This window comes from Macaca fascicularis, chromosome 15 (genome assembly GCF_037993035.2).
Source record: "Macaca fascicularis isolate 582-1 chromosome 15, T2T-MFA8v1.1".
Lineage (NCBI taxonomy): Eukaryota > Metazoa > Chordata > Mammalia > Primates > Cercopithecidae > Macaca > Macaca fascicularis.
In genome coordinates, this window is record NC_088389.1 from 84,214,101 (window position 1) to 84,228,254 (window position 14,154).

Here is a 14,154-nt window from a genome sequence, read left to right on the forward strand (position 1 = left end):
AAAAGCCTTTTCTCTTATGCAAACTTCGTGTTTTTTGCACAGAACTTAATCGTGTGCTATTTCACTACAGATGAGAGGAAATTGCTACTTGATGGTAGTTCAGTGTTTTGTGAAGAAGTGCTTTATTTTCATTAAAAATAATAGTCATCTTACAACATTTTTAACTACTGAAACTATTCTGACACCTCCCAAACCCATATGACCTCCTTCTCTAACCTGTCACGTACACTCTTAAATGAATCTATTGATGTTTTTAAAAATTAAATGATTTAGGGAAAGTGTGTGGAGGGGAATGCCATCTCTGTTTTTCAAATGAGTTTATAGGATTGATTTCAACTTACTAATCAACTGAAACCAGGGTCAGCATTATTTCTTCTTTAGAGCCTTCAAAAAATAAAATTTCTAGAAATCAATTTGTTTAAATAAAATTGTTTTAGTATAATAATTTGGTTAGGCTTTAGGGTTTTGTCATTGGATTTTACTTATATTCTCACAGTATACCCAGAATCCAAATACATTGTTTTCTGTCTCTTACTTTGACTATAACAATAGTGTCTTATTTTTATAGTCTTTTAAATTAGAAACACACAAAATAAGACATATATAGAATAGAACCACAACATTTATGGCAAACACGTTTACACCAAAGGCTTAGAAGAAGAAAAATCTCTTAGAATTATATGTTGAAGTCTTCCTATAAAATCTTCTAAACAACTGTTGCTAAATTTCAGCATTACCCACTTGCCTTCATTAAATGGATTTTAATTTCCTTCTCTAGAAAGGGAGTTCTGGGAATTATGTAACAAGTGTAATCTGATGAGACCAAAGCGTTCCCATCACTGTAGCCGCTGTGGCCACTGTGTGAGGAGAATGGATCATCACTGTCCATGGTAAGAGTGATTCACTTCTAGTAAAGAATAGGGGGGTGGGTAATAAAATGTAAATCTTACAACTTAGCAGCTTTAAACAAAAGTTACGTTAAAGTTACATAGTTTTACAATATCTTAATAAGGATATCGTTATTTAGATTATATGATTGGTCAACTCCCAAAGTCATTTTTCCACAGAAATCCTATGTTTTCTAACAAGGAGAGATTTGAGCAAAAAAACTAATAATATGCAACCTAATATACAAAAGGATAAAGGTGGTTGTATTAAATGAGGCAATGTATATAAAACATGTAATAAAATATCTGACATGTAGGATGTACTTAAATGGTAGCTATTTCTAATTGTAGTAAACCATATATATCCGAATGTTTGTATTCCCTTTTTATTTGTTTAATTAATAATATTTCAGACACCCTGATAACCTCTTCCTTACCCCTTAAAGCTTTTTAAGCATTATGTGTTGGATATAGCTACTACCATTATGTACGTGTTGAAGTATGTGAGTGATAATTAGATGATTCTGCAGAACTGCCAACAGTTTTGGTCAATAGGGGGCTCTCTTGTAATATTTAAAGAAAATGTTCAGTTGAGAAATAGACTCTCTGAAAACAAATGCTGTGTGAATTCTGTATTGTATCTCATTTTAAAGCTGTCACAAAAATCTGTGAACAAGATATTGTATTTAATTCTGTTTTCTTAGCATTGGCTCTCTGTATAAATATTTAAACTGGTATAGTGTAGAGTTTGACAAATGTATCTGTATACATATATGTAGTATTTATGTTTGTATACACAGACATGCATATATGCAAATGTACATAGTGAGCCTCTTAATTTGTAATTGCATTTATTTAAAATTGATTCAAGTAGAGTTTAGCTTTTTCTAATGTTAATCAGTTTAGAGTTTTCCTTATTTTTGATAACTTATTTTGATAGCACAGATAATCAGCAAACTTTCAGTGGAAATTTGTTGTTTTGCATAGACTGATTATTTAAATAGAAGATAATTTCCTGAAACAGGAAAAAATAAGAGCATTTTCGATAAAAGCACTTTGTTACTACATAAAAATTTAAAAAATTTCTCAATCTGTCAACAAGATAGAATAGTATATGACATATAGTTGATATTCAGAACTGTGCCTTGAATTTAAACAGATTAATTCCCAAGTAATCTTCTAAAGCTCAGTGATCTGTTTGCTGTCACAATAGTAATAGATTTTTAGAAAGCTAGGTGAAACATGTATTCAGATAATTGCTAATCATACAGAAAACTCAGTTTTTAAGCACTTCTTATTGTAGTGTTTCTTACTAACTAAAATACAAATGTTCATGATACAAGTGGATATTGATGCCTTTTTTTCAAATGAATGCAATAGTTTAAGATAAAAAAAAAATCAACTAGGAAAGACTCACTTATTGGTGACCAAATAAGGTGCTATTTAACCTTAATTCTAACCTTGGGGTGATTTCTCTTTCTAGGCCTCTTGCTTCCATAGTTTTCGTCAACTTTTCAGAAGTTGTTAGCAGTGAGGGGGAAGTACAAAGGATTCGGAGGATCAGAAAGGAGGGTAGACAAGGGACCTAAAGAGATTCAGGAATTTTTGTGATTAAATTTCCCGATAGAGCACTGCTGAAATGTTCAGAGAACAGGGGAAATATATAGTGTAAATTGGAAGCAAGGAAAATTTTTGACGTTTTCAGAAATTGTACTATTTAGCTGCCTAGCACAGTTTTAGGTTTGGAGGTCAATTCTCACAACGCCTCAAGGTTTTCTATATTTCTGGCTTTGATCTTTTTGTTTGTTTGTTTGTTTTTGTTTGAGATGGAGCCTTACTCTGTTGCCCAGGCTGGAGTGTAGTGGCACGATCTCAACCTCCACCTCTCTGCAACCGCCGCTTCCTGGCCTCAAGTGATTTCCTGCCTCAGCCTCCTGAGTAGCTGGGATTACAGGCGCATGCCATTATGCTCGGCTGGTTTTCGTATTTTTAGCAACGATGGGGTTTCACCATGTTGGCCAGGCTGGTCTCGAACTCCTGACCTCAGGTGATCTGCCCCCATCAGCCTCCCAAAAATCTGGGATTACAGGCGTGAGTCACTGCGCCGGGCTTGATCATTCTTTCTAAGTAGTTCAAATGTTGCAAAAAGAACTCATATAGATTGAGTACCTTAGTGCTTCTTAAAGCTGTTCTGGTTAGGAAAGCTGTGATCATAGACATTGTTTCTTAAACTTCCTGGCGACAGGAAGGATAGAACAAGGATAAGCCATCTTTCATTCAGCAGCTGTTGAAGAGCGTTTTTGAGTGTGTATAAGCACACTTCTTTTATAATCCTGCTTGCAAATAACAAAGCACAGTAGATTTTCTTGTTTACAAAACATGCACTCTTAAGTCTAAGAAATACCTCTCTAGGGTTTTTCAGTTCAGTTCTATATTTGACTTTAAAAAATGGTTTAATGACAAGTTAAAAAGAGCGATTTAAGTTAGGACCGAAACCTGTTACATCATTTCTTTTTCATTGACAGCATAATACTATTTTGAAATGAAGACATTTGTGCAAAGTCATTTGTAGTTTTGAACTAGGGTTTTTTGCTGGAATTTTAGGATACTTTGACAATTTGGATACAATAAATTTGGAACAATAACATATTCAGCTTAAATTAGCCTTGAAAATTTTTTATTGTAACATTAATCCTCTTTCCTAGTTAGGGTTCACTGTTGTATTGGTGGAAGTATTGCTCTATGTATCTGTAAATAGTTTTGAATACATTTTTATTTTCAGCAACCAGGGATAGATTTTTAAAATCAAAAAAAGTTGTGAATGCTTATTAGTCATGTCGGAGTGGTATGTTTCAGCTGTTTTACTTCAGGGCATTCAGATTGCTTTCCACAGCTAGAATACTGTAAAGGAAGAGCAATATACAGAGAAGCAGGGTTCTTGCTCTCTTGGCCCCTATGTCTTCTAACTGTACATCCTCTGGCTTAACTCCCTTGTTCCCTGGTTCCTTATCAGTGACACAGGAAGCTACCGTCTGCTCTTCCTGTCTCGCTGAGTTGTTATGAGTTGAAGGGGATCACATATGTGGACTTCCTTTGTGAAGTGCTTTACAAATGTAAGATGGTATATTTATACTTTTCCTTGTATAGTTTGTTTTTACCTTCGAGTGGCCTTAGCATATCTCCATGAAGTCAAGCATATGTGATATTATTTGTTTTTATTTTAGTCTTGTTGATCCTGAGGTGAACTTAAAATATTGTTTCTTTTTCATTTTTTTTCTTTAGGATTAACAATTGTGTTGGTGAAGATAATCATTGGCTCTTTCTGCAGTTGTGTTTCTACACTGAACTTCTTACTTGCTACGCACTGATGTTTTCTTTCTGCCACTATTACTATTTTCTTCCACTAAAAAAGCGTAATTTGGTAAGAAATGTTTATATCCACTAACATTAGAGCAGTTGTAGCATACAATTATTAACATGTGGTTCCTTTAAGTACAAAAGATTGGGAACAAAACAACGAAAATAAACTCCCAAATTGGTGAATTTTGAACTATATTGGGATTGAGAAGGTGGGCCCTATTCTGACATTTCCTTTTCATGAAATTCATTTATGGTTATTTATTAGTGTTGAGTGGCTTTCTTTAGAAAGCAACACATTGAATCTTCAATATATGTGTCTTGGTTTAAAAATATCTATAATAATGAAAAACAAAGATGAAAATGTTCGTTTCTTTTCAGGAATAAAAATGTAGAATGTATTTTTTTTTAGCATAATGTCATCAAGATTTTTATTATTTTTTATTATACTTTATGTTCTAGGGTACATGTGCACAACATGCAGATTTGTTACATATGTATACATGTGCCATGTTGGTGTACTGCCCCCATTAACTCGTCATTTACATTAGGTATATCTCCTAATGCTATCCCTCCTGCCTCCGCGCACCCCACATCAGGCCCCGCCCGGTGTATGATGTTCCTCTTCCTGTGTCCAAGTGTCCTCATTGTTCAACTCCCAGAATGTAGTTTTTAAAGGTTCTCAAATAGTTATGTTCTTGAGAAAAAGAACTTTTTTTCTCCCTGACTTTCATCAGCAATGATAACATGAATTTGCAAGATGCTTTAAAAAGTTATCCACTGAGAATATAATGCATGCTAGTACGATAGTTTTAGAAATGTTTCATCTTATTTGTAGATAAATTTCTGATACAATTGGCATTAAAGTTAGATCATGTAAAAGAATGTACATATTCCCCAGAGTGATCTGTTTCAAATAGTTGAGCCTAATAAGAAAAGCATTAAAATGAAATTCCTCAGTAGGATTAAGGTAGTAATTTTTTTAAGTAACAGAGAAGTAGAATTTAGTGGTGTTAATGAAAAACAAAGAGCAGCTAAGAGGTAATGAATGCATTGTAGTATAGTGCAGTATTGGCAATCTCTGGGCCTTGTTTAAGTTCAGCCCTCTGCCTGTTTTTGTTAAAAAAGTTTTACTGGAAAACAACTACTTTCTTTTGTTTATATATTGTCTATGGCTGCTTTTGTTTTGTGACAGCAGAATTGAATAGTTGTGGCAGAAACTGTATGGTCTGTAAAGCCTAAAATATTAACTGTCTGGCTCTTTACAGTAACTTGGCCAGCCTCTGGTAGTGGAAAGATCTTGTCTTTATAAACAGACATACCTAGGGTTAAAGCCTGTGTTTTCTTATTACATGAGTGAGTTTTGACGCATTGTTTAACCTCTCTGAGTGGTGATTTTCTTCTACACTCATTGTAATGTGAATAATAATGAGATTAAATGAAATAGTATATGTAAACTTAGCTGGTATGTGATAGACATTCAATTTATGTTACATTTGATTTTAGTGAAAACTCTCAGAGGGAGGAAACAGTTTTCTTGGTCTATTAATTTTCGTGAAAATTTTAGAGACCGTTTTACAGTAAGCATTTATTACTGGAAGATTGATGACCAACTAAGGAAATTCCAGTAATCAAATGAAGGAGTAAGGTGTTTGAAATTACAAACGAATTTTCTTCTCTGACTGAAAGGTAAAAACTGGAGAAATTAATGGCAATTAGGCAGTCACCTTTTTTTAAAATGGAGAAATGGATTATAGGTTATATTTGAATATGCTACATATATGTATATGTTTACATGCATAATGTTGGAAAAAGGTCAGCAGCATAGCAAATGTTTGTTAAAAGATTAAATATATCAGGAAGAAGAAAGTATATAAAAAATGAGTGTGAAAAGTGGGTTTTGAAAAGTCACACCAGATTTTCCTTAGAGCAATCAATTGTAGATGCAAGCAGGTGTTTTTTTAAATAAAAATCATAATATGTTAGCATTTTACCAAATGAAAATCAAATCATTATGTTGGTTGTTAGAAAGCTACTTTAGGAATGAAGCACTACATTATAAATAATTCTAGGGATCTGACAGAGTTATTTATGTCTAGTAGTGCTGAGCAGAAATCGTCTCTTAGCCTAAGTCTTACAGTTCCCTTGTTGTATCAAGTGGGGTACTTGTATAATTACCACCATATTAGCAGTAATGAAATGAAAACTCAGAGATTATTTTATGAAATTTCCAGGGTCATTTTGCTTCCTTTTGAGGAATCAAGTAATTTTTAGTTTTGTTTATGATATATTATCTCAATGAACGAAGTAATTCATATATATTATCAAGTTAGGTATATGGAGAGAAGAGCTTTACCACAATATTTCCCATTGTAAGAAAAGACAGATGAATTTAAATACATAAAATTGAATGTTTATTAGCACTGTTCTAACCTACTTAAGTTTAATAGAGTAAAGCTAAATTCTAGGACCAGAATTATAACTAAACTTGAAGAAAGTATTTTATAATCTATGTAGCTCTAAATATTCCAATGATCTGAAGCAAATGAATGTTCAGTAGTTACTCAATATACATTGAAATGACTTCGAGTCATTTCATTGATTTAGAAGTTGAGAATTTGAAGCTATATTACAGATACATACAAACTTCATTACATCTTTTTGGTGGATTGACTCTTGTATCATTATAAAACATGCTTCTTTATTAATAATGGTTCTTACCTTCAAATTTTTTTTCTGTTACTAGTTTAACTATATCAGTTGTCTTTTAGTTAGTGTTTTCATGGTATATCTTTTTCTGTCTTTAATATTTTCAACCTTTCTTGGTTACTATGTCTTATATGTCTTATAGACAGCAGATATTTCATCATTAAAAAATTGTCTTTTAATATGAAATATTTAGTAAATTTTTACTTAGTATAACTGGTATTTTGTCATCTTCCTATTTATTTACTATTTGACTTTATCTCTTCTATGTTCCCATTTTCTCCTTTTCTTGCCTGTTTTGGAATTTCTAATTAAAAAAAAATTCCAGTTTTCTATTTCTAGTGGCTTTCTCTTTTACTCTTTTTATAGTTTTCCCAAAAATGAAAACATTATTCTGATTTTTTTGAAGTATAATATAAGTTAGTACTTTATCATTGTGCACCTAATGAAAGCAGTGGCCTTGGAACACCCTCTGTCATCATCATTTTTCGTATTTTGGGGTGGAAAGTAGATACAGAAAAAAATCACATGGTAACAGGACTTTATCATTATTACATATACATTATGTGTTATATTCTTATATAAGTTATATGTTACCTATAGTCAGTATTTGTTTTGAGTTATCTACGTATTGGTGCTTTTTCTAGTACTCCTTATGTCTGAGCCTCCTCTAGGCTTATTTTTTCTGCTTTTATTGCAAGTCTGTTGGAACAAATTCTCTCAGTGTTGGTTCCCTGAAGATGTTTTTATTTCTCCTTCATTTTTGAAGGATTTATTGTTTGGCACAGAATTGCAGGTTGGCGGTTACTTTTGTTTAGTTTTTAAAAGATGTTATTCCATTGTCTTATGGTTTCCATCATTTCTGTTGTAAAGTCAGTTGTTGGTCTTACTGTTACTCCAATGAAATGTGTTTTTCTTTGGCTGCTTTTATGATTTCTTTTGGTCTTTGTATTTTAGCAGTTATTCTGTGATTCTGTGATGTGCTTTGGTATTGTTTTCTTTGCATTTTTTTCTGTTGGAGAGTTTATGTAACTTTGAATCTGTGGCCTGATGTCATTCTTAAGTTTTGGAAATTTCTTGGCCTTTATCACTTCAAATAGTACCTCTGCTCAATTTTTTCTCCTGCAGTTCTGGGATTCTACTTACATGTACATGAGGTCTCATTGTGCTGCATATGTTCTAAATTTATTTCTTCACTTTCCTTTTTTATTCCCCTCTCTGTGCTTCATTCTGGATATTTCTTATTAATTTATCCTCTGGTTTACTAATCAGCTCTTCTGCCGTGTCTAATCTACCCTTAAATCCTTCTAAAGAGTCTTAATTCAGTTATTTTTCACTTTTAGAATTACATTTGATACTTTCTTTCATTGATAATTTCTGTGGTGAAATCATCTATTTTGTCATCTGTTTTTTTTGAACATGTTAATCACAGTTGTTGTAATGTCTGTGTTTGATTACTTTAATTTTGAGATCCCCTTGTGGGTTCGTTTCTGTTGACTCTTTTTTCCTCTCAATTTCCAGATATTTGGTCCTGCCCTCTGACATGCCGAAGTCAGAATACTGAGCATTTTGCATGACAAATTGTAGAAAATGTGGTTGATGTGTTCCTTCCTCAGATTTGCTTTACTCTTTTTTTTTTTTTGATAGGATATAAGAGAAGGCTCATTTTTATCCAATCGGGTTTGTATAACAAGAATTTCTAATGCTAAATAACAGAACATTGGTCTCAACATGGCAGTTCTTGGGAAGATGCTGTTTATTGTGTTTATTGGTACTTTGTAAGGAATCTTGATTGCTGGATTTGTCTTTGTGAAAGACTAGTTTCAATTTGCCTTTATTCCAATAGTATAGTCCTTCGGGATCTCAGCTGAAAAACTGAGGTGTTTATTGTGGATTGTGCCCTACAGTTACTGTTTTCCTGGCCTTGGAGATTTTGCAGGATGTTCTGAGTCTCCAGTTCTACTTGGCTTTTCATTCAGTAGTGAGTGTGAATTGACAAGTACTTTCAGATAAAAAGCAGTGCAGAGGCTGGATGCGGTGGCTCAAGCCTGTAATCCCAGCACTTTGGGAGGCCGAGATGGGCGGATCACGAGGTCAGGAGATGGAGACCATCCTGGCTAACACGGTGAAACCCAGTCTCTACTAAAAAACTACAAAAAACTAGCCAGGCGTGGTGGCGGGCACCTGTAGTCCCAGCCACTCAGGAGGCTGAGGCAGGAGAATGGCGTAAAGCCGGGAGGCGGAGCTTGCAGTGAGCTGAGATCTGGCCACTGTACTCCAGCCTGGGTGACAGAGTGAGACTCCATCTCAAAAAAAACAAAAAACAAAAAAACAGTGCAGAATATATGGATCACCTTAATGCCTGTCTACTTTCTCTGAGATTTTGGCCCTATAAGTTCTGGAGACTTTGGCTACTTGCCAATGTCTTCAAACAGCTGTGTATTTATTAATTAATTGGATTTTATCTGGTTTTTAATAGTGTTTTTGGTGTGAGGGTCCCATACAAACTATTTCCTCATAGGTGTCAATGGCAATAACATTTTGTTTAAAAAAATTTCTTCCCAGGTGATTTTAATCATTGCTGCCTAATTGCATAACTCCAGGAGGTAACACTCACATCATAGTCTATGTAAATAGTATCCTGTAGAGTTGTGCAGCGCAAAACTTCTGTGGCTATAAGGTTTGAGAACTGCTATAGTGTAGGGAATGAGACTCATGGTGGACTTTATAGGTGAGGTAGAGATTAACCAAATGGGGAGATGAAGGAAGTCATTGCTGGGCCAAAAAAACAACAAAAGCCTTGAGACTTTAACTGGAATAATTGGTTTTAAGGGCAAATCCATTGTAAAATTCCAGCTGTATAACAAACTTATTTAAAGCTAAATAATAAAATAATGTTCTTACTTCAGCAGTTCTTTTGTAAATTATATTTACTGTGTTTTTCATAAAGGTAGAAAAAATTTACCAATAATTTCAGAACACAAGTCACCATTATTACCACTGACATTGAAAAAAATAATGTTTTATGGTGGAATATTCTTCAAAAAATACTGTCCCATCAGTGTTTCTGCAAGCCCTTTCCTGGGTTTCTTTCATTTTTCTCTAAAACAAAAATCTGTATCAAGCTCTTGATTATGTGTATGTGTATAAAACTATGTGTGAATAAAGATAGTATCAGGAATTTCATTCATTCATCTTATTACTCTTTCTGTTATTCAGGATATGGAATAAGATCCTCCAAAGTCCCTACCTATCTTTGGATATTACGTTAATAATGATTATTATACATATTTTTTGTGGGAGTAATGATGCAGTTAAAGCATGCCATGGACCTTGACCCTGTGTTCTTCTGTCATCCAGACTGAAGCGAAAGCTGTAGTCTGCATTTTCTTTCTACCATTTTAGGTAGATAGGTGGCAGCATAGTATCTTTTCTAGCCCATCTTTAAATTCCAAAGCTGAATGGAATTGCCTGGGTTGGAAAAGAAAGTGTTAACTTTCTTGTTTTTCTTTTCTTGTTTTTTTAAGGCGAAAATGTTTATTCATTTAACAGCAACAACGACAAAAAATGAGTTGCACTTTGACCATTGCTGTACTAGCACTTAACCTGTATTCAGTAGAAAACTGGTACGTTGTGGGTTATGCTCATGCTCATGGTAAAGACAGTTGAGAGAAAGCAGGTTGTTCACAAATTCTGGGAAATGAACAGATTGGGAGCCTAATTTTCTTCCATTTCTCTCTTCTCTTCGCCTTCTGTTTTCAGGAGAGCTCTTTCTGAGCTGGATTATTTTAATTTCCTTGCAAGTGCCCCATTGTTTTTTATAGTAACTTAATGCTTTTTAGATTTCTTCTTAATCTTTTAAAATATTCTTTTATTATGGACATTCAAAGATTTATATGTTTTTACCATGTGAAGTTTTGAGGAAATACTTGAATTTATCCTTTGTTGAGGGAAGTAAGGACTAAGATGTGCAGGAGATAAGGAATTTATAGTTTATCATGAATCAATGCCCAAATTTAGGATTTATTTTTTAAGCTATAGATACTGATTTATATTCTGAGTCTTACACTAAAAAAAGACCTATGAACCTAAAAAGAATTAGTATTTACTGTCTTCCTCAGAAATAGTAACTAAAAAAATCCCGAAATTCTCAAATAGTTTAAAAAATGTATATCTAGAAAAATTGCAGAAACTTGAGTAATAATTTTGTTTTCTAAATGAATGGAGATAAATTAAACTTTTTTTTGTTAGAATCACAAAATCAATAAAGATTATAAATTTTGAGATGTTTGGAGAAGTTTTTCAGGTGTTAGACATTAAATTAGTTTGCATCATTTGCATTTATCATTCCAGAATAACGTTGAATTTTACTTAAAAGCCCTCTCGAAAGTAATGTTTCACTTTAAGTATTTATTAGGATGAAAATCATTGTCTAGGTTCTAAAACCTGTAGATTGGGTAATGATTTGGCATTTAAGTGAATAAAATAGATGGATATTGAAGAAAATGAACTTTCATTTTTTACCAAGGTCCATATTTGACTATTTCACATAGTTACTTTAAATGCTTATAAACAGATGCCTAGTCATTTGGTGTATTGGGTCAAATTCTAATAATGTATTTCATTTTATTGGATACTGGTTATTTACCAAAACCAATACTAGAAATTTATGGTTTTAAATTAAATATGAAGGAAAGTACCACTGTATTTAAAGAGTATACCTTAAATTTATTGTATATTTATCCATGAATATTTTATTGGTAACGTGTTTTCTTTTTTATATTATTCTGGATTTGTATATTACTTGGATTAGCGGAAAATGTCTACTCATTTGAAATATTTCTGAAGGGATAAATAGTATGGTTATCATCTTACAGGTACGGTAACTGAAATTCAGAGAAATTCAATACCTTGTCCAGTCACAAAATCGCCACTTGGCAGAGGTGTGATTTGGGCCCATGTCCCTAAGTCATGTTCTTGCTGTTACTATATCTTATTCAAGCTCCCATTCATTACTGCTTTTTGCATTTTTCCCTCAAGAAATTTTTTAGCAATATTATTGTAGGATTAAAAATATCAAATATATTTAAAAATACTAAACATCATAATATGTGTTCTTCAGAGAAAGCTCAATGAACCTCCTGATTGGTAGATTAGTATTTTGCTGTTTTCATTTTTCATTGAGGCAGTCTGTTATATCTTATAAAGGCATCATAGTGGGTTAAGACTAGTTTTTAAATGTGTACCTGCTGGAAATCAGATGCGGGCAATGTTTACTATTTCTCTACATGAGAAATAGTATAAGCTTAAAAAAAATAATTTGTGGCTATTAGTATCAGAGTTTATACAGCTAATCTTTGATGGCATACCACTTTAATTCTAAAATTATGTCTTTTAGCTTCTTTTTAGATGAAGTGGTTCTGATAATTTCTAATTATTGTATACTTACTTTTATTTGAAGGGGAAAAGCATACTAACTGCATTTAAGGCTATGAGAGCAGTGGGTGACAGAAGGGGAAGAGAGGAGAGAGAATTTCAATAAAGGAAATGCTGCCAAAATTCAGAAGAGGAAAATAAATAATGTTTAGCAGCCTAGCCAACTCTTCTGCTAGGAAGATACATTATTATTATTCCAATTGGCTGATATCTAATAGCGTTGCTAGGGATTTGATGTCAGAACTGTGCCACAGAATTATTTGCCTAGCCTTTTGGCTAACAAAAAATAGAAATAGTCAGAAGACTTGGCTGCAGGTAGCTTTGAATATTGGTAAATCTTTTCATAATTTATTTTAATCTTTTCCTATAATCAGTTTTAAAGTAGTTTGAGTACTTCTGCTATTTGAAAAAATATTATAGGCTTAATAATAACTTTTGTTTTCTTAATATCTAGGAGGTCATTTATTTTGTTCACTGAAGGATGGAAAAAAATTGCTGAAATACACATTTAGCTTTTTAAATTTTTGGAAAGAATAGCCAAGAGTCAAGAATAGCCAAGAATATTGTGGAATTAAAATTGATATGAGACGAAAATTATTTTTAATGCTAATATAAAAGTAATTTGGCTTTTTTGTTCTTGTTTCCTGAGATGCTAGTAGAGATATTATTCCTCAGTAACATTTTTTATGTTTTTTGCTTGAAAAGAATAATGTCAGATATACAGTTTATATTTCTAAAGAAATAGGAATAATCTATTTATTATTCTAACAATTGCCAATTCTGTCAGTATATCTCTATGCTTTTAGTGAGAGATGGAACACAGAAACTTTATAATAAATCTTAATCCTGTCCTACAATACCAGGTTGACTGAGTGTATGTCCTTGTTAAACATGTTTCTATAGTAAGCTATAAATATTAATAGCATTTAACATAGAAAATTTATCAGTTTTTTTTTCTCTGTAAGACTGTTACAGTTACTGTGAATTTAAATGGTTAAAACCTGGCAGCAATTTTATTGTCTTACTTTTACTTTTACCAAACACTGTAGCACTGCATTAATTGGTGAATGCAGTAAGGAAGTATGTTACTCTGTTCTCTTATTGGATTGCCCAAACTTTTCTAGAATTTTTACTGCTAAAATATGGTCAGGCAGACAAAATAATTTTTCTGGAATATTTCACCCTCAGCTATTAACCTGACAGTCAGATGCTAGTGAAATATGCTCTGTAAGGTAGTTGCATACATATGACTACCAAAATTGAGTGGATAATTCTGAACACTCAGTGATAGCCATTAGGGAGGTATAAATAATTATTTGTTTCACTTTAGATATTAATTGCCATTATGATGTAATAAGACTGAAAAAAGTACATTTTACCTGAGCACTGAGTTGGGGAGTAGAGGGGTTTTATGTAGAATAAGCGTGTAACTTCTTTTCCTATGTTTTGGAATATAATAAACTTAAGCTAAGGCTCATTCCAAAAAGTGCTCATAACCATACAGATATCATAGGATTTTATTTTAGGATTAATTAAGATTACTTATTTTAATGTCAGAGTATTAGCCTTATGAACCTACCCTCAGCATGTGAAGTTGGTTATTTTGTTATTTTGAAAATTCAAATCTGTATGCTTTAAATATCTCAGATGTGATCTAAGCTGTTTCTGTTATTTTTATTTTTTAATTTTATGATCTATATTGTCTCTAGGTGTTTCTATTCTTGAACAACAGAGAAAAACAAAATCCTTTACCAGTGGGTACAGTGGT

General features: G+C 32.7%; 1 protein-coding gene across 4 annotated transcripts in view; it reads left to right on the forward strand.

Annotated features, from left to right (window-relative positions):
- Positions 1 to 14,154, forward strand: part of ZDHHC21 (zDHHC palmitoyltransferase 21) — a 74,557-nt gene that overhangs the window by 23,562 nt on the left and 36,841 nt on the right. For all 4 annotated transcript variants that reach the window (XR_001485667.4, XR_284714.5, XM_005581706.5 and 1 more), the window contains exons 6-7: positions 779 to 890; positions 4,170 to 4,308. Coding sequence is in view for 2 of the 4 variants with exons in the window: in XM_005581706.5 (XP_005581763.1) it covers positions 779 to 890; positions 4,170 to 4,308 (251 nt within the window). In the remaining 2 variants the exon portion in view is untranslated. The remainder of the gene's footprint in view (positions 1 to 778; positions 891 to 4,169; positions 4,309 to 14,154) is intronic.